The sequence below is a fragment of the Cygnus atratus genome, chromosome 3 (genome assembly GCF_013377495.2).
Source record: "Cygnus atratus isolate AKBS03 ecotype Queensland, Australia chromosome 3, CAtr_DNAZoo_HiC_assembly, whole genome shotgun sequence".
In the NCBI taxonomy this organism is placed as follows: Eukaryota; Metazoa; Chordata; class Aves; order Anseriformes; family Anatidae; genus Cygnus; species Cygnus atratus.
The window spans coordinates 50,985,070-51,013,065 of record NC_066364.1 but is presented as its reverse complement, the minus strand read 5'-3'; the positions used below and the strand labels follow the sequence as shown (position 1 = coordinate 51,013,065).

The window sequence follows — 27,996 nt, the reverse complement described above, 5'->3', positions numbered from 1 at the left end:
TCCCCCGGCAGCAGCGGAGTGGGCACGGCCCGCTCACCCCCCCCCGCGCTGCCGATGGTGGGGTCCGCCCGCAGCCCGGCGTCGCGAGTTCCCGCTCTCCCGCCCCCTCCCTCCTCCTCCTCCTCCTCCCTCTCCCTCCTCCCTCCCTCGGTGCCGGCTCGGCGCTCGCCTCGGCCTCCCGCTCCCTCCCCCTGCCCCGGCTGGGCCCCGGCGCGGCGGCCCTATGGCGTACAGTCAGGGCGGCGGCAAGAAGAAAGTCTGCTACTACTACGACGGTGAGCGAGGGGGCCTGCGGGGAGGGAGCGGGGCAGCGCCGTTAACCGCCGTTAGCCGTCGTTAACCGCCGCGCCGGGCGCCGTCCCCCGCCATTACGGGCGCCCCCTGCCCCGCGTAGCCCTCCGAGGGGCCGGGGTCCCGTCCACCTGCAGCCGTCGGCCCGGCTGAGCCCCGGGGATCGCTGAGGGGAAGGGAAGGAGGGAAGCGGCGTGGGAGCCGGGAGGCCGCCGGGCTACCGGCGGTGAGCGCGGTGTTTATTGTTATACTCCGCCGCCCCCCCCTCCCAAAATGAGAAGGGGAAAAAAAAAGTGGGGGGGGGGGGAGAAAAGTTGGGACACTCCCCTTCATCCGCTAAACGTGAGGGCGGTGGAGTCGCTGCCGCGTCTGGCTCCTCCCCCGCAAAAAAAAAAAAAAAAAAAAAAAAGGAGAGGGGGGAGAGAGAGAAAAAAGAAAAGAGCCGAGGCCATGCGTAGGGTCGGCACCTGGTGGTTCCTGCGGCCCAGGCCTTCCCCTGGCTCGCACGGAGAGCTGGGGGCTCTGGGGGGGGCGAGGGGCTCCCTGCCGGCGGAGCGCAGCGCTGCGGCTGCGGGCTGGTAGCTGCGGGCCCCAGGTGCTCGCAGCCCCTCCCGGGGTGCTCGCTTCCTTCTGGGGGGGCCGCAGAGACTGGGGGGTTGCACTGTCAGTGGTAGGGGAGAAGTACGTAAAGCTTGTACTTGGCTTCGGATGTGTGCAGCAACTTGGTGGTGGTGCTGGCCGCGGCAGGGAGAACTTTTCGTTTTGTTCTGTTGACTTTGCGTTTCTTTTTCCTTCTTGGTTTTTTCCTACCCAGAAGGTAAACTCGGTGATCAGTTCGCTTACAGATCAAATCTTTAAAATTGCCTCCAGTTGTAACAATTCTTTAAGTTGGTGGATGAGGTTGGTGCCCTCGTACTGAGGGAACAGAGACTGAGGCTGTTTTGCCCCCACGTTTTGTTGGTTTCACCATTTTGGAAACGAAGAGGAATGAACTAAACCCGCTAAGCTATCAAAGGTGCCTGCTGCTGCAGCAAATCCGCCATTCTTTAGAAATGGCAGATCTTGTGGGGCCTGTCTTGGTCTTTCACCACAGTAAAGGAGGCAGAGTGGTGGTTGCCGCCCCCTTCTCTTTGTTGCTGGCTCTGGTTCTTTGTTCAGCCTAAAGGGGAAGGGAGGCCCCTGTTAGGGATGATTTTGGTGAGGCTGGGATCTTACTACCAGGCAAGAGTAATCAGTTCTTGCCTTGTAGAAAGGAAGACTGTAGCAATAGATGCAAACCTTTCTGTTTGCAAATGTTTGTATGGTTTTTTTAATTAAGCATTATTTTTTTTGTCAGGTGCTTATACTTTACTAGGCATAGATATCTTTAGTTTTGCTGTTATTCCTGGATTTTGGTTCTTGGTACTAGTGTCAGGATCCCTAAAACAGCTAGGAAAGAGGTAGGAGAAAGTAGGGAAGAGAAATTTTGAGGTGGCAGTGTAGTGGTGACTTACAAGCAGTTGTAGCTAATATCTGGCTTAAATATCTAGGCTACAACATGTGTAATTAAAAATAATGTAGAGAAAGGAGGAGTTTCTGTTGTAAAAGTCATAAAATGATTTTCTCTGTAACAAATGAACAGCATTGCAACATTTTTGGTGTCCTCTTAATATTTTTTTTTATTTCCAAAGCCAACAGTTGTTTTAAACTTCTTTTGGAAGTTCAGTTGTTAGCAGAGCTTCTAGAGTTAATATCTGCTGTAAATATTTCCAATGCTCATTTGTGGTTCATCTGGTAATTCTTAGTATTTTGTAACATGTTGAACCAGCAAAGCCTTGAATCAAAGTGGGGGGAGTGTTCAAAGTCTTAAATAACCCAAACCCAAAAAGTACAAATACTGCAAGTGCACAACTGAGGTAGCAAAATATCTCTAAGGATGTCCTCACAGAAGTAAACGACCTCTTTTTTTTTTTATCATAATTGTCCTTCCACACAGCCGTTCATTTTTTTTTCTTTAAAAATAAACAACAAAAAGTGTTGAAGAGTACTAGAAGCATATGTGCATATTTTTTTAAGATGCAATAAATTTCTACGTGCTTTTTGTGGTAACTCAGTATGTCATCTAGAGTTGCTTTTTCAAATTAGCCTGTCACTCAGCAAGTCTTGATGTGTGTTGCTGTTAACATTTGTTGTTAATTAACAGTTTTAACAGCCTTCAGTCTGTACCTGCAACCAGTAAGCTTGTGGAAGAAGGAGTTTGATTTCATTTTCTATAGTTTGTTTGTAACAGCTACATCCTGTTTGCAGAGTTTATGTTGTTCATGATCATGCTTCTCAGGAATTTTATTAAATTTGATGCAGTATGTCATGGGAAAATGTGCAAACTAAGGTATTTTAGTTCTCTTGTCTAAAATATTTTGAGTAAATGTTTCTAGGCACCTTAATATTTGTGATCGTAACTTAGTGAAGTCTGTTGCTCACATCACCAAGAACCGTCCTAGATACGGAAGGATATTGTAGTCCTTTCTTTACATGTGTCTTCAAGTCATTGCCATGGTTTTGAAGCATGTGGCTCAGATGGTTCAGTGGTCAGTTTCAAAACAGGTAGGTGGTGTACCATTGTCCACAGCAACAGGCAGGACCTGGGATGGTCTTTCCAACTCTGTGTCCTGTACAGCAGAGCACAATTCTGTGGAATTACAGCAGCTAGCTCAGTTACAGTTAATAAGTGAGTTCGCTCAGTGCTACTGCACTAGCAGTATTGTTTAGATTACTTGTCTTGCATAATTCAGTGTGGGTGTTCAAAAGGCTCAACCTTTGTGAAAAATTTCAGAGATCTGCATCAGAATGTGGCTGGTTCCACCCATAAAGATGAGACTAAACCTGTATTAATAGCACAGTAGGCTAGTATATTCAGACAGCGTTTAAGTACATTAGTACTTTGTGTTTAAGTTGTTTATCTGCAGATGTAAACCCTAACCGAAGAGTATTTCACTGAAATTTGCTGATGATTTGCACTGTGGTTTCTAAAACTGCGGTGGTACCCAACTTCTGCTCAGGGCTCAAAAGTCAGCACTTTACCTGCTTAATTTTAAAAAACAGAACAAAAAAACCTTCGAGTCCTTGTATGCTAATGTAGTAGTTCTAGGTCTATTTAAATAGCTTTTTGTTGGATTGATCAGGCACCAATGATTACTTTCTAGATTCATCTTTATCGTTTCACCCCTTCATACTGTAGAAGTCAACCCAAATATAACTACTACCTCTGTTAAGATTTTTTTCGTGTTATTTTCACTGTAGTAGTGGTTGGGTTTCTGTCCTTAAAACAGTTCTGAAATACCTTGTGATTTCATGGTAACTGTATTTAAAATGAGCAGAGTTACGATCGGTGTACATAACAAATTATCTTAGTAACCAAAGTTACAAAATAAAATGGTACGTAAATGTCATATCTCCCATCCTCCTTCAGGCTGTTAAGACTGTTTTGTAATCAGTTAATTTAAAGGTGTCACTTCTCTATAAATCTTACTAAGAGGAGACAGTCTCACGTGCGTTTCTGGGGACATAGCTGCTTTCCTTACTTTGTTGTTAGTCTGTCAAATGTAACTGAAGTTCCTTTAGGGCATGTAGCATCTTGTATTTTTCTGCTATAGAGTACTGAACATCTACAGACCTTGCTGAACTCTCTGGTAGAGATGTGAGGGTCCAACACTTACGTTCAACGAAAGAATCGTGGATTTGTTTTAATTGATAGCTCTACTCAGAATTTAGTGGTGTAGCTTCTCTGAATTGATGAGTTATTACTGTATTGTTAGCATATTTGAACCCAAGATGTGACCGCTTGCATAAAAAGTTAATTTTCAGGTAGGTCTTCTGGTCATCTGTTGGTATCACAGTTTGCATCACATAGTGAACAATAAGCTGGTGCTAGCATTGTATTGGCACTTGATTTTTCTCCTTCCAGAAGACTCAACATTTCAGAAATTATATCGTTACTTCTCAATAGCTGATGTTTTTACTGGTATACAACAGTCAATTAGAGTCTTTGAAACCTTGGTGTGGAGGATTAATAGATGTGTCGACTTTCTGCGTGTGCTACTTTGCATATTTTCCCCTCTGCTTCCTGTTTCACTCATGTTGTGTTTTTTTTTTTGCACTTAACTGTGTACATCCTCACTGGTGAGTGGTGTGTTATGAGTATGCTCATAACACTTCTGTATTTTTACCCTTGTATTGACAACTTTGGCATCAAGTACTCTTGTGCTATCCGCAATAGTAGTCTTGCATACTTGGCTCTGCTGTATTCACTTCTCTCTTTTATTTATTTATATATATGTGTGTGTGTGTGTGTGTGTGTATATATATATATATATATATATATATATGCATACTCTCACCAGAATTTGTCTGGTACAAAGTGCAGAGCTTTGTAGTTCCATCAGTGGGGAGGTATTGCCCTGCCCCATGCACAGTGGATCTTGGTACCCCTTGCTTTTCTTCCCAAAGCACTCCAGTAAGCCTGTGGTTGATGTTAAGCATATGAAGAAGAGATGCACAGGTTTCAGGATCAGTGGATGAAGAAGTTTCAGGAGGGGCACCTTCTCCTTCATGGATTGAAGGAGAAACTTCTGAGCAGACCTTTGCCTTCCACACGATGGTGTCTACAAGACTGTGGTGATACAGGCTGCAAATCAAGGCGGCAATGCAGAAAGAGGAGACCTATTCCTTACCCCAACCCACCCCTGAGAACATGCATGTCGTAACAGTCCCTTGAAACTCAATGGGCTTCTTGTCCATACATTTGATTTTTTTTTTTCAAGAGGCTAATGCCCAAACCCTCCTGTGCTGGTAATGCTAATAACTGAAAAGATGCAAATGGTATTGGTGGTTGCTGAAGTGTATTATATTAATATCTATTGTTAATCTTTATAGCTGACCTCTAATGTGAAAGGATTGATATGCTTCTTCCAGCTACTCACCAACAGATCTTCTCTTTTATCAGATAAGCTCCCATTAAATTTGCCAAATTGCCAATACTTTTAAAAGTTCTTCTTCCTTGTTTAAAAAAAGTTATGTTTAATTTATTGATGACTGATTGTTTTGTTGTTAGTTTTTAAGAATGCTTTTTGCAGCGTATGGTGTGTAGAAGATGATTAATTCGGAATGTATAATTGATGCTCTTATCAAAGGATGTGTCCCAAATATATTTGTGAAATGGGTAAGAGTGCCTCCTTTTATGCAAAGGAAAGTCTCACCTTTTCCAGAAGATAGGAAATCATTTCTAATTATCCATTAACATTTTGAGTAAAATGTCAATGATAATGACTATACATGGTGTTTAATTGAAACTGAAATGACCTGTTTAAAAAAAAAAAAAACGTACATTCTTTGCCACAAATGTGTTTTGGAATGAAGTTTCTTCAAAAATTTCATGTTATTTAAAGCCATTATTATGGAATTACTCATCTTAAATTTTTCAAAATTTTAAGCTTTTACTAGCTTAAAGCTTCGTGAACCTGGGACTTAACGGTAACTTCATAAAAAAAAAAAGGTAGGGCTGGTAAATGAATGGTCAGTTTCCATCTTACTGTCATTAGTTTCAAAGAGTTGTGGAAGTTCTTTACTGAACCCCAAATATGTTATGTATGCTATTATATGGAATTTTATAAAATGTTAGGTGATGTTTTTGCTATGTGGGAGGTCGGAGTATCCTCTGTTTTAACCTTCTGCTCTTGACCTGCATGTGATGAAAGTGCAGGGTTGCTGTATCAGCAGGTCTTGGTAACTGATAAGTGTTTTGTTTGTGGTTTTTTTTTTTTTTTTAATCAAGAAGGTAGAACCACTAATCTTACCAGGAAATTTCCTCAAAGTAGAAGATGTATTGCAAACAGCTATTATGGAATTGGCAAGCTGAAAGCCCTTGACAGCTAAGCATACCTTTCAGGCTCGTCCATGTTTCTAGAAACGTGTGGAGCACTGGTTCTGTTTAAAATTGTTTGTGTCTTGGGAATGTTAGTATTTAAAGGAGAGGCAGGTGTGTTCTTACTATACACAAGCTAGGGGAGAACTTATTAGCCAGTGAAAGTAGCCATTCTTCTTTTTCTTGGAAATGTGTTAAATTTATTATGATGATCATGTGTCTAGTCACTCTCCAATTTGACAGAGTTGGGTTCATTTGGATTACAAGACTCTGTAAAACTACTCTGGATCCCTAGCAGCAGGTGGCTCTGGAATGCTTACGTATGTGGTTACAGGAGTGGATTTGAAGCTAACTGCTGGAATGTAACTGTTAGGATTAGCAATTCAGGGCAGGCTGAGGATGGTATCTTCTTAAAATCAGTTCTTGCAAAACAGTAGGTTTTACCACAGCCTCTTGTTGCGGTATAATGTTACTGTCATCAGTAGTTTTTGCTCCCCTCTTCATTCCAGTTTTGTCTCCTATTCTTCAGCTCCATCCCAGTAGTTTCTTCGCTCTTGATTTTGAAACCTCTTGGATGCATCTTCACTCTCCCACTGCTGTTTGTTTTTAGTGAAGGTCTTAGTTTTGGCCTTTTTTTTGGCCATCTTATTCCCACATATAGCCTTTTATGGGCTGTTCATTTTCCTCATGGACTGTTTGAAATAGTGTTCCCTTTATCATCTCTTTCTGGAATCATCATTTATCTTCTGGGGATGATTCTTTTAGGTAGCAATGAAAAGTTGTTTTGTAATACAAATTCATTTGTGTGATATTGACAGGTGATATTGGAAACTATTACTATGGACAGGGGCATCCAATGAAGCCTCATAGGATCCGAATGACCCACAACTTGCTGCTAAATTATGGCTTGTACAGAAAAATGGAAATTTACGTGAGTATAAGCAAAGCATTATACTGAAACATTTTCATTTTTTTATAAAGGCTTTAAGTACTCTCACAAAAATAAATGGAGAGAAGTGGAAGTGGAAATAGAAAATAATAGTGTATATAGAGCTGTCTTACTTAAAAATGAAGCACTGTTTTATAACTGGTGTCGACTGCAGATTGCTGTCCATCTCTGGAAGAAGTGAGATACAGCTTCAGTAGAAACTTTTATGAAACTTTTTATTTTTATGATTGGGGGCTGGGGTTAGAGTAACCAAACAATTTAGCAGACTCTAGTAATCCTTGCATTATGCAAAACAGTACTACTGGCAGTTTCACTACTTCCCCCGTCAGAGTAGACTCGATTTCTTTTGGGTTGTCTGTTTTAGTCAATTGTTAATCAGGGTACTGCTGCAAAAACAGTTATTAAAATAACTTGTTCTGTTATCAGCGACCCCACAAAGCAACTGCTGAGGAAATGACCAAGTACCATAGTGATGAATACATCAAATTTCTCCGATCAATAAGGCCTGACAATATGTCTGAGTACAGCAAGCAGATGCAGAGATGTAAGTGTCATATTAGGCTAAATGTGCATTTGTGTATGTGCTTTGATGGTTAATGGTATTTAAAGCTAAATATTCACTGGTACAAAGGTAGAAACAGTAGCCTAATGATGTAGGTGGGTTAGAGAAATGCTGTAAGAGTAACATGCCTTTCTTTATCTACACTAGTTTGGGGGATTTTCTATTTAAAAGCAGCTATACTCACAAAAATGCTCTTTATTCTTATGAAAGAATTTACACATGCCCCTGTTCAGAGTGTATGCTGGATACAGAATAATACTTTCTGTAGGCTTAGCGCACCATGTTAAACTTTAGTCGTTAGCTGTTTGCAAAAATGCCTTAAGTACATTCTAACGTAAAATCTTTCTAAAGAAGAGTGGCTTATAGGGGAACAGGGAAGTAAAAATAAATGTGAAAATATTCTCAGGTAAAGAAATAAAGTTGACTCATTCCTGTTAGAGGTGGTAAAAATTGGATTTTATTCAATTCTCACCTTTTCCATTAATTTTTTGCTTGGATTTTAGAAATAAGCTCAAAGTACTATTAGAAATGCAGTTTGACACTATCAATTTAAAAATGAAATATTCTTACCTTTTTGCAGTGCCTCTTTCTCAGCATATTATTTTTCCAAGCAGTTGTATTTAATATGATGTTAATCAGCATGTCTTCCAAAACATAAAAAACGGTCTAATTTCTTGTTAATTCTTCATTAAAAAAAAAAAAAAAGCTTCCTGTGGAAACAAAATAACTAAATTTAAAACAGAACAGTGTGGAGTCATCTTAGATGATAAAGACCTTACCAACTGAGTTTGGTTATTAGAAGTGTGGGCAAGCTGTATGTGTGTTTCAATGTTTAAAATTTAACCTATCAAAAAAAGAAATGGTCATTGAAATGTGAAATGTGTTATGCATCTGTATACATCATCCATGCTTAGAGCAATACTGTCGGAATGATGTTTTTGAAAAGTAATGCATTTCTTACACAGTTAACGTTGGAGAAGATTGTCCTGTGTTTGATGGCCTGTTTGAGTTTTGTCAGCTATCAACTGGAGGCTCTGTTGGTAAGCATGGGTTGTTTGCCAGATGTTTCATAGCTTTACTACGTTTATGTCAGCAACTTAAAACTTTGATAGTATATTAGAACCTGAAGCAAATACGAATTTGTTTTATATAGAAACATGCAGATCAATGGTTGTTCTGTCTGATATTTGACAATCTGTATCTCAGTATTGGTAAATGATTAGATCTATGATTAACTGAGATTTAATCATATTAAAAAAAAAAAAAAGAAACCATTTCCTGTAACAGATTTAAAGGCTTTCAGATGTTTCTGACTGCATTTCCTTTCCATTTTGTGTGTCTTTTTACAGCTGGGGCGGTAAAATTGAACAGACAACAGACAGACATGGCTGTTAACTGGGCTGGAGGTCTTCACCATGCTAAGAAGTCAGAGGCATCTGGTTTCTGTTATGTTAATGATATCGTGCTTGCCATCCTTGAGTTACTGAAGTAAGTTTATGATGAGGAATAAAGATAAAATTATAGTGTCAAATTTGAGTATTTAAATGTTTGAAGATGTGGGTTGTAATATCATTATTTTTCATAGCCTATGGTGAACTTGTACAATGTCAATTGAGGAAACTCCAAACTCTGTCCATTTTGGCTCCAGTGAGAAGCCTAAACTAAAATACAGCAAGCTGAAAAGATAGCTATTTGGAGATAGTTTTGAAACATATACTTAGAAGTACTTTACATAGAAGATAGTGAACTTCTAGATCTTGCTAGTACAGGAATGAGACAGAACAACAACAGATTAAAAAGAAAAAGAAGACATAATTGTGTACAAGAGTTCTGTAAACGAAAGTTAAAGAACCAAGAAGCAGTACATTCTCTAAAACACCATATGCTGTAATTGTAGATGGCAAGGAAGTACTAGGGTAGCAGATTTCAGAAAATGGATAGGCTTGCTTAGTCTCTGTAAAAGTTACCTCCTGTTGCTACTCATGGGGACAGTGGGCTAGATGATTACTGGCCTGACCCTTTAGGGTAGTCATTATGCACTTAAATGTCACGTGTAGTGCTTGTAGTTGTATACCTATTTGATTTTTCAATGTCTGTTTGTTTCTTATGTTACAAGCCATTTTTACTAAACCAAACAAAAATATTCAAGGAAGATCATATGCTGAGTTTCCTTGGGTTGTTACATGAATTAGTGTGGCTATTAACGAAACAATGAAATAACAGCTGTGCTGCTGTGGCTGCAAAATAAAAAATGGTGAGAGGAGTAATGAAAAAGCTATCATAAAATTACCTTCAAGCAGTAGTGCATCACTAAAATTTCAACTCATTAATATTATTGTACTGTTTAATGGGACTATATCCCTTCTGATTACATAAATTTTATTTATTTTTTTAACAAAATATACTCTGGGCATCTGACTGCTTGGGAATGGAGCATCTGAGTCTGCTGGTGAGGGGGTGGGGGGAAATATCTGTAACCTGGAAGTGATTCCAAACACGGAAGAAATTGCTAAAGGCACACACAAAAAAATAAATATTAACTTATTAAAACATTCCTTTTAATCTGCATATATTCAGGATACGTCCCTACAGTCTAACAAAACCAGTATAATTTTGTGTTCCACTCTTGTCTTTTTTTTTTTTTTACCTTAACATGTACGTGAAGGAAGGAAACTTTCAAATAGATGTGGGTTATATGGCCATGGGAAACTTTTTTTTTTGAAATCTTTTCTGACATCTTATTAAGAGAAAAATCTTAGAATGCCTGAAATTATGGCTGCTCAGACTCAGTCTACAGCATTACGCAAAGTATAATGAAAATGTCTTCTGATGCTTACACTTTGTGCTTTACTGAACAGCATGGTATTTAAGGGATGTTTACTGTTGTTTCGAAAGCTCTGGGGCTTCAAACAACTGGTTTCTTTATCCCTCTCAAATAAAATGATCTGAAACTTGCTGTACATAAGGAAATGTTAAGGAGTAACATAATTTAGTGCTAATAGTAAATGCAGTACAATTTGAAATAAGAACATAGAATATCCCAAGTTGGAAGGGACCTACAAGGATCACCGAGTCCAACTCCTGGCTTCACGCAGGACCACCCAAAAATCAGACCATGTGTCTGAGAGCCTTGTCCAAACACTTCTTGAACTCCGTCAGGCACAGGGCTGTAACCACTGCCCAGGGGAGCCTCGTGGTGCAGAACCTTTCCCTAACCCCCAGCCTGACCCTCCCCTGTCCCAGCTCCATGCTGTTCCCTCGGGTCCTGTCGCTGTCCCCAGAGAGCAGAGCTCAGCGCCTGCCCTTCTGCTCCCTTCATGAGGAAGCTGCAGGCTGCCATGAGGCTTCCCCTCAGTCTCCTCTTCTCTGGGATGACCAAACCAAGGGGCCTCAGTTTTTCCTCAATCTTCTGTTCAAGACCCTTTACCATCTTTGTAGCCCTCCCTTGGACAGTCTCTTGTAGTTACGTCCTACTTATACTGTGATACCCAAAACTGTACACAGTACTTGAGTTGAAGTCACACCAGAGCAGAGCGGGACAGTCCCTTCCCTTAACTGGCTAGCAGTGCTCTGCTTGATGCACCCCAGGATATAGTTTGTCATTTTGGCTGCAAGGGAAGGGCACACTGTTGACTCATACTCAACTTGCCGTTGACCAGAATCCCCGGATACCCTTCTGTGGGGCTGCTGTCTAACTTCTTATCCACTGTACTGAACATATATCCAGGGGTTCTCATGTCCCTGGTGCAGAATCTGGTGCTTGCTCTTATTAAACTTCATAGTGTTGGTGATCGTCCAACCTTCTAATTTGTCAAGATCTCTCTGTGAGGCCTCTCTATCCTGAAAGGAGTCAGTGGCTCCTTCCAATGCAGTATTGTCAGCAAGCTTACTTAGTATACCTTTGAGTCCTGCATCTAAGTCGTTTATGAAACTAGTAGAGAGAACATAACTATCTTTACAAGTTGCAGAGATGAAGAAGGCAAGTTGATGGAAAATAGGTATTAAAATTTTTTGTGGGCTTATCGGATGTGGATTATGCCTGCTCATAGTACTACGCTTCTTGGAAAATTCTGGAGAAACATCTAACATAAGGTGTTTTAGTGCGGAATGTGTTTGCAGTCATTGAGAAAGCAGATGAATTTGCCCCTTTCACGTGGTGTTTAACATACCTGAACAACAGAAAGAGGTGTGAACAGGAATACAAGGTGTAACTAATACTGAGTAGGACAACTCAGATGAACATTGAATACATTACATACTTAATTGGTATGATTGATACTTAATTGGTACTTGGTTGTGATTAAGATAAATGTATTTTCACCATTATCCAAACGGTACTGATAATTCTGAGTGGTTATGGTAACTTCAACCAAAATCATCAAAATTAATAATCTGGGATGCGTTCTTTGGATTGTTTTTTCTTTTGGTTATGTTTTTCCTCGTTTAGGTATCAGTATATTACAAATGTAATGGATAATGGCGATTTCTCATGCATAATTTTCTTTCTAGGTATCACCAAAGAGTGTTGTATATTGATATTGATATCCATCATGGTGATGGTGTTGAAGAAGCATTTTATACCACAGATCGTGTCATGACAGTATCATTCCATAAGTATGGTGAATATTTTCCGGGCACAGGGGACCTTAGGGTAAGGTTGAACCTGAAATTTCATTAGGTGATAAATTCCCTCTTATTCACTTCCTTGTAGATACTGTTTTAGTACTAGATTACAGTAATGATGTTCAGTAATAATATATACCAGTATATTTTCAGAAAATACATTAGTCTGGAGCGATAGGTTTGTTGAAGAACCTTGGGGGAGGGGGGGAGGGAGTTACTGGGAAGTAAATTACTTGCTTCTATATTGGCTTAATCAACCCCTTGACTTTAGATAAATTGCCTGGACAGACAATGTGCTATATTTGTAATTACAGTCTCTGCATTTCAGTTCTTCACATACAGTGGAAAGGGGTGGTTTAGAGACCACAAGTTTTAAAATCTTATTTCAAATCCTAGAATACCTTCATTCTGGAGCTTTAATAGTCACAAAGCTTCACTCGTAATGTGGAATTCACTGTTTTATTTGCCTATTAATACAGTTGGTTGATTTTTTTTGAAATATTTCTTATGTTATAAAGTATGTTTTGAATTTTCACAATGCTTACTGCTGAAGAAGTGTAGCATGCTCCACAGATGATTATTTACTAAGCATTATGGCTAGCTTGATGTAGGGAACAGTGGCCCATGAAGCATTATAATTTAATCTGCTGGAGAGAACCTCTGATAAACTGAGTTAAAACAAATTTACCTAGCATTTAGGGTTGATTTTAAGTAAGTTAGTTTTTCCTCGCATTAAACTAGCCCATTAGAACAGGAAGTTGTGCCAGTTTGCCACTTGAGAAAGTATTTCAGGTGTTAGGATTAATATATTCCTAGCTTCATACTTTTACGTTCAACCTTTCCTTATTACAGCACTCCAAGGATAAGTCAATAAACAGGTACTAGCAACTTTCTTACATTAGTTTGTGCATACAGTTAGTAGTTTTTAGGAAAGTTATTAAAAACTTCTAAAAAGTGGATCTACAACAGAACTGTGAGAATGTGTTAACTGTTTTCCTACTATCTTCACATTGATTCAAGTGATGCAGGTGTGTGTTTATAGTAATATTCCCAGAATGTGTGCTCCACAGTGTGCTTATGATACCCAGAGGACACGGCAGTAAAAGAAAGTTGAGCTTTAAGTCAGTGGGGTGCTTTGTGTTCATTTCAGTTTGGTTGTTGGAGCTGAATGTTATTACGGTTGTTAGATTTCATTAAACTGCTTTCTAAATTGATTTAGGTAGTAATCAGATCAAGTGGTGTTCTTATGCATGTCATTTAACTTGACTGGCCACAAGGTGGTAGTGGTGCTTCAAACAAAAAGCAGATCAGACCAGGATGTTTATAATGACAAGCTGTTGTTGCTGAATTTGGCAAGATTATTTTTTAAGGGTTAGATATCTTGGATTCTTAGAAACAGCACTTCCCGTTGACAGAGGAGTTTATGGATTCTTCACCTCACCACACCCAGGACAAAGAATTAAAAGATACACATTTGAAATAAAAGAATATCATATGGGATAAAAATCCCAATGTTATTGGGATTTTTTTTAGCACAGTGTCAGTGACAAACAAGTACCTCAGGTGTGGTAACTTCGTGTTCTATGCTGCTAGCTAGTATTTTGAAATGAGCATTTTCTGTATACAGACTTCAGCAGGATTTATTGCAATGATGGCATCCTCACAGGAGAAGAAAAAAATTAGCTTTTTTTTTTTCCTCTCCAGAGCATGCAAAGCTAATTGAGCTAAAGGAGACTAATTTTGTGGAAGGAGTAAATGTTCATTCTGGAGACCAGTATTATACTACTTGTTTCTGCTCAGCTTGATCTGTCTTAGCTGGTTATTTGCATCAATTTTAACAACCAAATCTTATCTTTGTTGTCAGTGGGCTCCACTTAGACTTGTTTCTGTAATTCTGGTTTGTTGATAAGTTTATGCTTATTCAATGCAGAAACAAATCATGCATGAATTGATAATTCTCTGGTTGCAGATCCCTGTAAATCAGATACATTGATGGAGGTTGCATTCACGCGTTCTAGTTCAGCTGGGTTTATTTGTTTTTAGTGAAGGTGTTGTGCAGAACTTCCAGTGTCAGTTGTAAGTTATTTGACTTTCCACGTCTTAGATGTAGGTAAGACAAGATTTTTGTAGTACCTTTATGTCATAGGTCAGTAGTGCTAGATGGAGGCATGGATTCTGTGGTGCAATTTAATTCATTAATGAATGGGACAACTACCAATATGCTATATTGTTTCTTTAGTGTTTATAGCCGGTATAACTAATATCAGTTACAAAGAAACATCTATTGTGTAGCTCTAGCTGGAGAGCAGTTACTCTGTTTAATGGGAAATCATGTGAACATTTTTATTTCCTCTGTTTTAGATTAAGGTGGACTTAATGATTAATTTTGTATCTGGAAAGCAAGGTACTACTGTCACCTCAGAAGCATTGACATCTGAAGGCCTAGATGTAATTCTGGATTACTGTTATACACCAAAGCAGTCAGAGATGTGTTTATCAGGGGGTCTTCAGTGTCATTTGCAATACCATGAAATGCTGTTATTCTGCTGCATTGGGCCACCCACCCGCTAATGGTGGTTACTGGAAGTGGTTCATTACTGTTGAATTTGATGCTAAAGAGGCTTTGTTCAGGAAGAAAAAGTACATGACCATTTCAATACTTATTATTGAGAAAATTGTGGAGAAATTTAGGATTTGTACTGCTGGGCTATCCTATTAGGGAGTTGCAGGTTTTTCAAGGACATGGGGCCTCTTTCTACACGGTTGCTCTTTGATAATAGTTTACAGCCCAAATAAATATGTTGGATTTTGCTGTCTTCCCCATTGTACCTCGATTAGTGGCAGCGAACTGCAGTGTGTAAAATGGATCGGTTTCTGTCTTGTTTGGTGATGATTAAAGGGAGGAAATGGGAATGTGCGGCAAGCAAAGATATTCAGGGATTAAGCTGATTGTCAAAACAGAAGTGGAAAGATTTGGGGTTGATTCACTATCTATTTGTAAAGACTTTTCTTTTAATGCATTTGTTGTCCAGGAAAGCCAGTAAGATAAACTGCTGCAGTTTCTGCATTTACAACTAATGGAACTGAAAATAATCTACAAGCTTTCTTTTTGTTTGTTTGTTTTTCTTTTTGTTTAAAAAGGCTCCATTTCTTGAAGGGAACCTGTAATTGGCCTCTGATTTTTCTCTCTCATTTTTGCTCCAGCCAGTTCTTCATCCTATGTTTGGAGCAGAGAATAGTTTCAAACACCCTGCCAAACCTAAATCTGATGTGTAGCATCAAAAACGTGTATCTTACCTTGCTTATCTCAGTTTTCTTGTTTGCTTTTGCTGAACTATTTTGACTGGGTTAAATTGATTTGTTTCAACTTTTTGTCTTAAGTATTTGAATTAAAAATCAAGTGTACTTCCTGCAAACTTGGTGTACAATTCTTACATCCCAAAATGATTGTATGGGAGAATGGGAATCAAGTAAGGTACTTTGCTTCCTTTTCCCCCCCCCAGTGGACATGAATAATGGAACAAAATAGTTAAACATACTTGTATAGGCTTTTTTTCATGATGCCATTATGTGTTTCTATACTTGTAATAAAGCCTTTTTCATCTTTGCTTATAGGACATTGGTGCTGGAAAGGGCAAATACTATGCCGTCAACTTTCCAATGAGGGATGGTATAGATGATGAATCATATGGACAAATATTCAAACCAGTGAGTTTTTTTTAAGCTTTTTGGAAGGATACCTATTTCATTTTGTGGATTTATTTTAAGGATATGAATTAACGTCTGTGTTTTATACTGATTATAGATTATATCCAAAGTAATGGAGATGTATCAGCCCAGTGCTGTGGTATTACAGTGCGGAGCGGATTCATTGTCTGGTGACAGGCTGGGATGCTTTAATCTTACTGTTAAAGGTAAGCAGAAAATTGTGTGTTTGTAACTTCTTTGCTAAGAAAAACCTATGTTTTTCATACTATTTTTCAACAAATTTGCATGATGAAGACTAGAGTCAGAAATCATTACTGTGATTAATCACCTCTTTCTTTACTATACAGAGATGGCCAAAAGAAACACAGAAGTTGACTCTTTCTTTCTATCCATCTAAAAAAGTTAAGAATCGTGGTTTTCCATGTTCTTTCTAGCCACTCAACTGATTCTTTCTTCTATGCACAGGCTTTCTGTATCTTTTAAGCAATGTCCTGAAAAGACGGGATGATAACAGTAGTCCTACTGCAGTACTTACTGTGACAGGCAACTAACAAAACTAGTGGGTCATTTAGTAGGACTACTAAATGTAAAAAAATTTTGTTAGGCATAAAATAGGTGTTACTGAAATGAGAATACTGATTGCATTGTTAAACTGATACTGTTGTACATTTATATTGTTATATACCAAGCCGTATGGTAACATTTATTTTTATTAACTTTTGTAGAATTAATTGATTTTTAGTATTACTTACATTTCTATCCAAAGGCATGATTCTCAAAATTGGGATGAGGCATTAATTTAACAAACAAAATAAATATTAGTATTAATTATTTAAGTGATAAAATGCTAAATATGTGTTGAACTGTCACTAAGCTTTAAACCCACCCTGTTTGAATCATTGATTTTCTGGATTTTGTTTTTATTTTCTTAATGAGGCAATTAGAGTTTTGTAGGCAACAAATGCAGTACAGTATCTGTTGGGTCTTCAGTGTTTCAGGGTTCTTTTCTTGATTTGCACCAGGTGGCAAAGCTACTTCAGTTGCCCATACAGCTCAGATTTTTTTTCATCTTACATATCTTGGAAACCAAGAGAGCTGCTGCCTCCTACAGATGCCTTTCAGTATGCTGTATCTACCTGGACTGTGTACTGTCTTGGCACCAGTTCACTCTGTAAGCAAGACTTAGCAACCTCTAATACAGGTTCAAATTTAGAAGTAGAAAGGACCAAGTACTGATTTGCTTTTCTTCTTCCAACTTTGCTTTTAACTGGGAAATTGTCCCTAGATTTATCACTGTGTCTTTTCATAACCAATGTCAATTCAAAACGTTCAAAGAGCATTTCAGAACTGCAGCAATAGGAGACCATCATACAAAGTCTCTGAAGACTGGGGTGGGTAATGTTCAATATATTTTGTACAGTTCTTACATGTAGATCTTGACATTTTGTGAGGTTGTGCTTAAATGTAGGGGGAGACAGTTCTGTTTTACTTGAATCAATTCAATTCTCAATAAGTATGACTGCATATGTCTGATTAAATAACTACATAGAAATCACATTTTTTCTTTAATAGGTATTTTGCATATGTTATCAAATCTTTTTTCTTTGTGACAGGTCATGCTAAATGTGTGGAAGTCGTAAAGACTTTTAACTTGCCATTGCTGATGTTAGGAGGAGGTGGATATACTATTCGCAACGTTGCTCGATGCTGGACATATGAAACTGCTGTTGCCTTAGATTGTGAAATTCCTAATGGTAAGTATTAATCCCCCAAATAATGTTTTACTAAGAAGTAATCGTGGAAAGGTCTAAGTGAACAGATAGTAAATATTTCTATAACTAAGTGCAAAACATCAGTTTATTCTAAACTATGTAGAAAGTTATTGTTAGGGTTTAGTCAATAACTTGAGTAGCACGTGCGCTAAATAAACTTCAGGGTTTGGTGCTTTTTTTATGCTTTAAAAGCTTTAAATAATTGCATCACTTCATCATCTGTGTGATTGAATATATACTCTTGTTTTGATTGTGACAGCACAGACCTATGTAAGTTGGGTACCACACAGACATAAGAAATGTGTTCATAAGAAATGATTGAGTATGCAAGTGTCCATTTTACCTAGTAAAACATAGCAGCGTCTTTATTGTCTTTGACTTAAAAGTAACTACGAAAGTATATTGACTTCAGCTCTTCATTTGTCTTGATTTTGGCTATGCAAGCTCTCCTAAAAGTTTTAAAGCCGAAAGAGCAATAGTAGGCTTCTTATAAAGACTTTAATAGTGAAGTAATTTCTCTGAGGAAGATCCCCAAAGCTCCTGTGCTCCCTTCATTTCTGGCCAGATACGCTTCTGGACATGTTTTTGGAACTTGTTCTATAAAATCAATATTTGGTCTGGTTTGTTGCATCAGTCATTGGCAGTTTTCATGTTGGACTGAAGCTTTTGCTGATAACCTTTTGATATACATGTATCTCTTGCTGGATTCATATTGTTTCCGTCTGACTTCAGTGGAATGCTGCTGTCAGTGAGAAAATATGTAGATAACCCATTTCAAGATGTACATTTTACATCCTGTATTTCAATGTATATTCTGCATCAACAAAAGGATTTGAAGAGATGCTATTTCCTTATCTTTGAACTTTTGAAATTCACGTGTCCCCATCAACAGATAGATGCATAGGATTTTTTATTTTTTTTAACATACCTCTAAACTTTGTGGATCTTAGTCATCTTTAATCTGAGAACGAACAGTGAATTTCTAAACGTTGCAATAGCAAATCTTCCCATCTCCTTTTTAACAAGATCCCTTATCCTGGAGTAGTTATAAATGAAGAAGCAAGACAAAGGGTACATTAAGAAGTGGGTTTTGGTATCTTACTTCTTAAATGTTTTGGCTTTTTGCTGTTTTTGTCCTGTTACTTGGGAAAATACAGTCATATTTAATACAAAAATCTACTAATTTCCTAGTATGAAGTCTTCATCTAGTTCATTTTGGAAATTTAGATGTTCCAGTTAGGGGACAGGTTATCTGTGAAAATACCAAAAAGGTGTTGGGGCTGGAGAGGGACAGGACAGGCATCTCTGAACTGCTGTACAGAAGGTAACGTGGACATTGAACTAGCTGTGATGTTCAACCTATTATTGCATATCACATTTTACCAAAGGAATATTCTGACTTGTTCACATATACCTTTCAAACTGGACTAACTTGACAGCTATAAATAATTGTCAGTTATTTTCCTTATTCTCCAGAAGTAGCATTTTTAATTATACTATCAAATGTATTTAAACATTGTCCCAGCATGTTTTCTAACATAATTACAGTTGCACTTTCTTTTGTTCTTTTTTGTACGTATTTTGCCAAAAAATGTTAAGTTCATGTATTGAGTAATTTAGAGGAAAAACACTAAGCAGCTTGAGCAGTGCTTAGAAGTATAATTGGTCACCTGAATACTTCAGATTTGGTAGTTCTCTAACTAAAATCCTGATGTAACTACTGTTGTATTTAAAATGTTTAAAATATGTCACAAATTGATCTTTTGTGTTTTGGTTTATAGAGTTGCCGTACAATGATTACTTTGAGTATTTTGGACCAGACTTTAAGCTTCATATTAGTCCATCAAATATGACTAATCAGAATACACCAGAATATATGGAGAAGATCAAGTAAGTGGTGATTACCTTATCTACCAAGTAGGTTGTATGAATCACATTTCTCCAGAAGTTTTAATTTTTACACAGGTTTTAAAACTATGCACCTTTCTCCATTACACATTGAAAAAGTACTGAGCAGAAATGGCATTTTTCCCTTTTATCAGAAGAGGGACTTTAAATTAAAAGTCTGTGCCTATAACAGCATGTATGCTTATGAAATTCTATGAACATAAATATGAAAATGTGAGACCCGCTTTGGATTTTTTTTTTTTTTTTTTTTTTACTTCTTCCAGCAACTAAAGAGATGACTGTTTTACTTGGCTTACTGTTATAATTTTGTAGAAAGTTTATCCTGTCAGGAAAGAAACTGGTGTGCACTGATGATTGGGATTTCAAATTCTCAGCTCCCTTGTCTAAACATGAACTGATTGTCATTCTTTGTAGCTGTCAGCTGTAAAAATAAAAAAGTCACATGTGAGCTCAGACATCCAAAACCGTGGAAAGATAGTGATATGTGCAAGCAATTGAGGGACTGTGGTTGAACAAGTCTACAAGGTTTGAGAAATGCTTGCTGCCAAGCTATGGAGGGGGAGGTGTCTTTAGCCTTTGCCACTTCTGATATTTAGTTTATTTCTCACATAATGAAGGTTTGATTGTAAACTAATATTTTACTTAAGGGATGTAGTAATACAAACATACAATCAATTCGGTGCTCAACTGATAAGAGAGAATTTGTTAACCTGAAGTACTTAGTTTACCATGGTTTGCCCCTGCTCTGAGTTTAAGAGGAAGAGCACCTCCTGTGTTTAACACACTGTTAATAAGGCACAGTAATACTTTTGGTTAGTAAAAATAGATGAAGATGAAAAACTAGCAACTGTATAAGTTTGTCAAATTGCAGAATTCACCAAAGTGGTTCAAACACTGATTTTTGAAATGGTTGGTGTATAGACTGTTCATAATACAAATATATACATTACAAATTAAAAATTAAAACCCTTTTGATATGTACATTGGGGGAGGGGAGACATACCTCTATTTTATTGATTTGATTCTATAAAATTTCTCTACAGTAAGCGTGCTCCAGCTGTTCATCTGCCAGGATGCTTGCTGTATGCTGTGTATTGTTGAGGGTTCATGGTATGAGTAAGCTGCAAAAATGTGCTTGCTCTTTAACACATCCCAGGCCTCAGATTGTGCATTTTTTTCATGAAGAGATAACCTTACATCCTTGTGAGAGTACCCACAAAACGGCCAATGACCCATCATTTTAGAGGATCGTCTTTCAGTTAGTTATATTCTTTTCCAGAGATCTAGCTTTTTAAGGGGTTTCGGTTTTGTCGGGTCATATGGTTTGAACAGAAAGAGAGACTGTAAGATTCCATAAAGTCCCAGTTACCATTTCTCTCTTCTAATTGTGCAAAGGGATACTGAGATAGTTGTTGCAAATGCTGATACTTATAACCTGCCATTCTTTTCTCTCTATGTGAATTCTTTGGAATGGTAGTTTCAAGTCCCAAGAGAAGTTCATTGCCCTTTCTGTTCCTGCACATGGCTCTTTAGAGTGTGAGGTCCATTACATCAGGTGGCTTAGATGGGAAAAAACAACTTTCTGTTCTCTCTGGAATATTCAAAAAGTAATCTTATCCAGATGGATCACTTTTGACCCTGATGTCATTGCTGCACACAGTTTGGAAGTCCTCATACTTTAAGTCTAAGTCTCTAGCTTTCTTCAGAGGCTAGTTTATTATCCAACTTGATACTCTAGCCTATTAAACAGAGTAATACTGTCACTGGGGTCCTCCCAGGTCAGAAGAACATGTACTGATCTAGTGGAGACTGAAGATTGAAGTTGATTGCAACATATGTTTAAATAGTTCAAAGAAAACGATTAAAAGAAAACTGGATACTGATGATTTGTTAGGGATAGAAAGCTTTCTGAAAGAGTGAATTTAAAGCAAAGCAGGTTAACATTGGTGCAGATTTTCAGAATTAAATACAACATCCAAGGAAGTGGTACTTCTGCTTACTAATAACTTTCCTTGTCCCTTACTTGCAGGCAACGCTTGTTTGAAAACTTACGCATGTTACCTCATGCACCTGGTGTACAGATGCAGGCCATTCCTGAAGATGCTGTTCATGAAGATAGTGGAGATGAGGATGGAGAAGATCCAGACAAACGCATTTCTAGTAAGAAATGTCATTACTCATAATAGGTTAAGTCCAAATAGTCATAGATTTAATTGTTCAGAACCAGATTTAATTGTTCAAAACCTTAGTCCCAGTAGTGCAATACTGGAAGATTGGCAGTTGGAGAACTTTTTTCCCCAGAGTAAAAACATTTGCTGTTGGTCTGCCAGTTTTGTTTTTTGTTTTTTGTTTTTTTTTAAAACTGCATCTGTGCCCGAATGTGAACCTGTTACAGGAGTCTAAAGAAGTGATTAAAGCGTTCAGGGTTTTGTATCTTAAGAAACAAGCTATTGTAAATCTAAAATAGATACTCCAGAAGTCTTGGATGAATTATAACTGAAGGATTTAGCCTCTAACTTTTGCTATTCATGAAGAAAGGAAAGTGAGATAATGTGTTTTCAAAAGTAAATTTGTCTATTTGTTGTATTTATTGAGTGGGAGAAATTTTCTGTACTTGCAAAACTACCTTTTATTTTATTACTGTTATCTTTATGTAGAAAATAAGTTGTTCTTGAGCTATAGCTCTGAGCTTCCTGCTACATTTAACCTTTTAAGAAAGTGATTGGAGTAATTCTATAATCTTTTATTGACACATTATCAGTTTTCTGAACTGTTGAAACCATATTTTTTCTACTGTGATTTATTTTCCAGTATTTGAAATTCATTTGATGTGTTAAAATAATCCTCCCAATGTCTCTAAAGTTACTTTCAGAAGTCATAATCTCCCAGAGTATATGCAAAGATGGTATTTTTATCCCTAACTTAGTTCATCACTGTTAAATGGTTATAGTATATTTTGACTGGTACTTCTTTTAGGTCTAGTCTATTGTAATCGGACTTCATGCAATTTTTTTTGTTTAATTAACTTCATAACTCTTGAATCCTAGTTCGAGCATCTGATAAACGCATAGCCTGTGACGAAGAGTTTTCAGATTCTGAAGATGAAGGGGAAGGTGGACGACGAAATGTTGCAGATCATAAAAAAGGAGCAAAGAAAGCCAGGATAGAAGAAGACAAAAAAGAGACAGAGGACAAAAAAGCAGGTAGGATATCATTGTGATTTTATCCTGTATTTTAGAACTGCAAATGTCAGCTCTGCTAGTAGGAGAAAGATGCATTCTCAATTAACAGTTAAATAGATGTTGAAATTATTTTTTCCCAATCGTATTTAAAGCATCTCTTAAATTTCATCAGTTTAAGGGTGCAGCTATTCGCACAGAAATCGTACTTTCAGTCAAGAAGTATTGTTGCTTCCACACAAGCTTGAAGTTTTAGAGCCAGGGGATTGTGTAGCTTAATGAAAACAGGGATAAAAAAGGTTGTCTTGCTTTATGTTAGACAAATAGTTCGTTTCTGTTTGCTTCCGTAGAGTGAGCCAGCTAGTTTTCTGCAACAAAAGCTGGATAGGTTTCTGGGGACAGTGTATTCCAAGAGCTTTCTGACATTTCCAGGAAAAGGCTATATCTGAAGGCTACAAGACAACCAACCCTATGATGCTCAGGGGCAAATCCAGGCCTAATTACTGCATAATATTATTATGGCCAGTCGAGAGGGACTTACCCTGAAGTATTTTGGATGGCTTGTCACTATGCTCAGCTCATCCCCTTAGATGGATACGTTTAATACTGTAGGTCAATGTGTAACCAGTTGTTTTTTTCCCCAAAGTTACAGGCATATATAAAAAGCATAACTTTGTCATTCTTTTTTCTAAATCTTTAAAGTCTTCTTGCATCTTTTTGTATGTTTCAAATCATACAATTTTTATTTTTAGATGTTAAGGAGGAGGATAAATCCAAGGACAGCAGTGGTGAAAAGACGGACACCAAAGGGTAAACTAATGATGAATATCATCTTTTGAGAGCATTTAGTAATTTAAATTTTAAAATATTTTTAAAGTATTTGTTTACTTGTTTACTTTCATTCCCTCATAACACTAAAGATTTTAGACTTGTAACAGTAGTAACTCAAAATGGCATTTCTAAAATAGTTAAGCTTAGAAAAAAAATTGCACAACTTAACAGTTTGTTTTTGCTTTTATGCAGAGCAAAATCAGAACAGCTCAGCAATCCTTGAACAAAAGATAGCCTCACATCAGTTGCAGAACATAATACTAGAATTGGAGAATATCTAAAAGAAGAAAAGTTTTCGTATTGAGAGAGACTGCTGATTTCATTTTGTACTATTTGGCATGGACCGTATTTATTTTCAAACGGCTTTGTTCTGGTTTTTGGCAAGTTGTATTGTGAGTTTTCTAATTATGAGGCAGAAATTCCTTTCTTCACCATGCTTTATGTAATAGTATTTAAAAATGGATGTGAGTTATTATGTTAAATGTCTAAACTGATCTATTAAAGTAATTTGCCTTTCCTGAGCTGATTTTACCTTTTTTGTAATTTTATCTTTATTAAAAAAAAATTGTACTTTGTTGTCTTTTGTCCATCATTAAATCCACTAGCTACTCAAGGGTAAATGTAAATCTGCTTATTTTATATGGAGTTTCTCTTATTAGTTTAAGTAGACAGCTGGTGAACATTCAAGTTGAACTGCACTGCTTTCATTTACTCCATGCATTTCAATGGCTCCTGCCTTGGGTGCCAACAAATGTACTAGAATATGAATACATGAGGTTTGGACAAGATGAATAAATGAGTGAAGAGATGTTAGAATAATATGGTTATGTGAACTTGCATTTTAATATAGAAATTTAAAACTACAATCAGATGCTTTGTACTGTTCAAGAACCTTTCCCAACCATCAGAATCTACTCAGAAGACTGGTTCATTTGCTATTCATAAAACTTATAACTCATTCTGATTTTTTTTTTCAGTCATGAGCATCATAAAACGTTGTCCCTGTTAAAATGTTTATACTTTCTCCTTTTTTAGTTGATTGATTACTTGGTTCTGGTGCTTGAATTGAAATGGAGGCCTGAGTGCACGCATTCATTTTTTTTCATCTCTGTCCACTGTAAGGTTTGTTTTCTAGATTTCAGAACAGTGAGCTCAGAAGCTTGCAGAGTTGCTTTTAATTTCCAGTGGTTCTTGGATTAGTTGCTGGTCCTGTTGGGAGTGAAGGTTAAATGTGTGTGAATTAGTGGACTAAAGTGCAGTATTTAAGGAGAGAAAGTACTTTTTATGAATTAGATTATAGCTGTCAGTAGATTCTTTTTTGCAAGATTGAGAGCTTTACCCTGACAGCACTATTGTGGTAAAATGCTTTTTTGTTTTCTTTGAGGATAGTTAAGGTACAAATGCTCTAAGATCGTGCTCTTGATAAATGGTGTATTTGCCTTTCTAACCTTACAGTTTCTCTCTAATCCCTCCCAGCATTGGATTAGATCACTTTTTTCGTAGTAATATCAGGTGAAACAGCTTTTTTTTATCAACAGTAATTAAAGGCAGCCCCTCTGCACCTTTTGTGGTCTGTAAAAAAAAAAAAAAAAAAAAAAAAAAAAAACCAAACTTGGTCTGTGGTCTGCAGCTGACTTTTTATGTGAGGATGGAGAGTGTTTGGGTGGGGGATGCTGCTGTGAAACCTAGTCTACTTGAGTTTCCAGTAGGTTGTACATACTCTCTAGACACTTCTTAGAGCATCTGGAAATTTGGAGATGCTTTCTGAACCTGAAGAGGCTTATGGAGTACTTGCATTTTTCTCTTCTTGATCGAGCCCTGGATTTGTACACGTGGGAGCAGATCTTTCTTACGTGCATCTAACGCCTGCTAACTCTCTAGGTTAAAGAGGATAAAAGTTGGATTTTGGGGGACTGTAGAAAGGTCACAGGATTGTACCAAGAAGGTGGGAAGAGATCCAGGACACCATAAGCATGCCCTGAAGTGTTTACTGATGTTTGTAAGGAGCTTGATGCTCAATTTTGTTACAGACATTTTTACTTTATAGAATTGGAAGTGACATAGATATATCTGTATTATATGTATGTCTTAGTATTTTTTTGAGTTGATACAAGCTGCCTTCCTGTCTGTTACAGGATTCTTGTTCAAGTAACCTGTAGTCTTTGCTATTGTTATAAGTAGATCAAGAGCGATTTTTCATTAGCTGGATTTTCCATATTTTTATTGAAAAGGTCCAAGCTTTTGGCTTTGGCTCACTTCAGCACAAAGCAGCAAGATATAGTGACCTCAAGATATAAATGAAATCCAAGAATGCATGTGATAATAACCTTTAACTAACTCAAAAAAAAAAAAAAAAAAGAGGTTAACCTCTTTGCCTCATCCTCCATCATTTATGAAAAATGGTAGTGCTACTAGGATTGATGGATGCTACTATATCCAGCTGAGAACTGGTCAATCTCTATTATTAAAGGGAGATACAATACTCTAAAGTATAAATTTTTCTCTTTATGTAGCCTCACTATTTAGACAACATTCCTTGAATTAACTATGCAAATTCTCTGAACACAGGCATTTGATTTTATTTTCCCCTTAAAAAAAGCTGTTGCTGACACTTTTACAACTTGCACAGACTTACTCTGCAAGACTTGACTGCCTCTAGTACTCACTGTTTATGACTGGAGGAGGGAAGCTTTCTTCCCTTGTCCTTAAAGAACTGGTATATAATTCAAGTATAATTTGCTTTCAGCTTTACTTGTCTAAGAAATAATTTTGATTATTCTGAACAGTGACAGTCATCATCCAATTTTTTAAAAACCCAAAAGAGTAAAAATAGATTTTTTGATCATGGTGGCTCTCAGTGCTGAAGATTTTTTTTCTAGTATTTCATTTATTAGTGATATCTCTATTTTTCTACATAGGATCTTGTAAAGCATTTGATATTGTCACTTCATAAGGAGTTTGTGAATGGCTTATCATAACAAGAGTTCAAGATACTTTAGAGTATTTCTAAAATGTAGCATTCAGATATTTTACAGGCTCTTTTGTGTAAATAACTACTTTGTGCTTGGGCAAAGATGAGATTCTTTGTCATTCTTTGAAGTCATTCTTTGAAACATTTGTAGATCTTTGTACAGACTAGAAACAGATTTTTGTGTTGTTAATTTATTTGGTCAACAGCAATATAAATATAAACAAACGAACTGGGTTACTCTTGCTTCCAAGGCTTTTCTTTTTGTTGTTTTGCAGGACTTACAAATGAAAATACCACCTCTTTCACTTGTTGCATTTGTGAACTTATCTTAAGATAAAGTACAGCAAAGAAGTTGAAACCCACTTTGTAGGGTGAACAGCCAGTTTTAATAGTACATTATGGCTAATGCATTCTGAAAATAGCAAATATTTGAGGAACGCAGGAAATCAAAATTTAAGGAAGCTTCTCAAACTGATCTGTTTAAATGGAATAGGGCAAAAATTCTGACATAGTGGTAATGCAAAGGTACTATTTGAACTAGAAGCATTATGTAGTGTTGTAAACCCATTTTATTATTAAATACAATACTTAGATGATAATTTCATATAAGTGTTAAACTGGCACCAGTCCTCAGACAAGCATCTATCCCTCGGAGTCATTAAAAATACAGGAGGTTATGTGACAAACTAAATCAGAGACACAATATGAACTAAAACAAAAGCCATTTCTTGGTATGGATGGGGGAAAGGTTGGGATTTTTTTTTTTCATTTGGATTCCTTCTTCAGTTCTGTTCGCCAAGTGACTCTGCAGGTGTTTGGCTGGCCCTTCATGGAGGACCAGAGCAGAGTAGTCCTTTCCATTTAGCAGAAGTGTTATTCAAAATGGGCAGCTTGAAGTTGTGGCCAGAACATTGAATTTCTTTAACACTTTGCATTTATGTATTTGCAAGCCCCACTGAAAATACACTTCATGTATTTGCAGCTTCCCATTCTTTCAGTTACATTCTGAGAATCTGAGTTTGTGCATGGGCTTAAAACAAGTCTGTACGGGAGGGAGTTCAGAGTCCAGAATATCCTTTGCTCAGTGCCTAGAATTAGCTGTGAACGTGTACATAAAAGCTCGTGGTTTAAGATGCATATGGATGATGTTGCTCTTTTTAGACAAATTTGCAGTGGGAGTTAGAAATCTGTAAATTGAACTGTATTGCAAAGGATTGGTATATATAATGTAGATATTGCAAACATCAGATACTATTCAGAACATGGCAGCAGAAAAGGTACATATCAATTGTTACTAACGATA

General features: G+C 37.3%; 1 protein-coding gene across 2 annotated transcripts; it reads left to right on the top strand.

The window, feature by feature from the left end:
* The first annotated feature begins 12 nt into the window (after positions 1-12).
* HDAC2 (histone deacetylase 2) lies at positions 13-24,292 on the top strand. 2 transcript variants are annotated; one of them, XM_035538797.2, is made up of 14 exons: positions 13-275; positions 7,009-7,121; positions 7,566-7,683; positions 8,667-8,741; positions 9,051-9,189; positions 12,211-12,352; positions 15,940-16,032; positions 16,130-16,238; positions 17,646-17,786; positions 19,586-19,694; positions 21,742-21,872; positions 22,760-22,915; positions 23,644-23,701; positions 23,915-24,292. In XM_035538797.2, the coding sequence occupies exons 1-14, from the start codon at positions 224-226 to the stop codon at positions 23,943-23,945; spliced, it is 1,467 nt and encodes a 488-aa protein (XP_035394690.1). In that variant the 5' UTR covers positions 13-223; the 3' UTR covers positions 23,946-24,292. The 2 variants fall into 2 exon arrangements, with proteins under 2 accessions (XP_035394690.1, XP_050565823.1); XM_050709866.1 differs by lacking the exon at positions 13-275 and adding an exon at positions 495-517.
* The last annotated feature ends 3,704 nt before the right edge of the window (positions 24,293-27,996 follow it).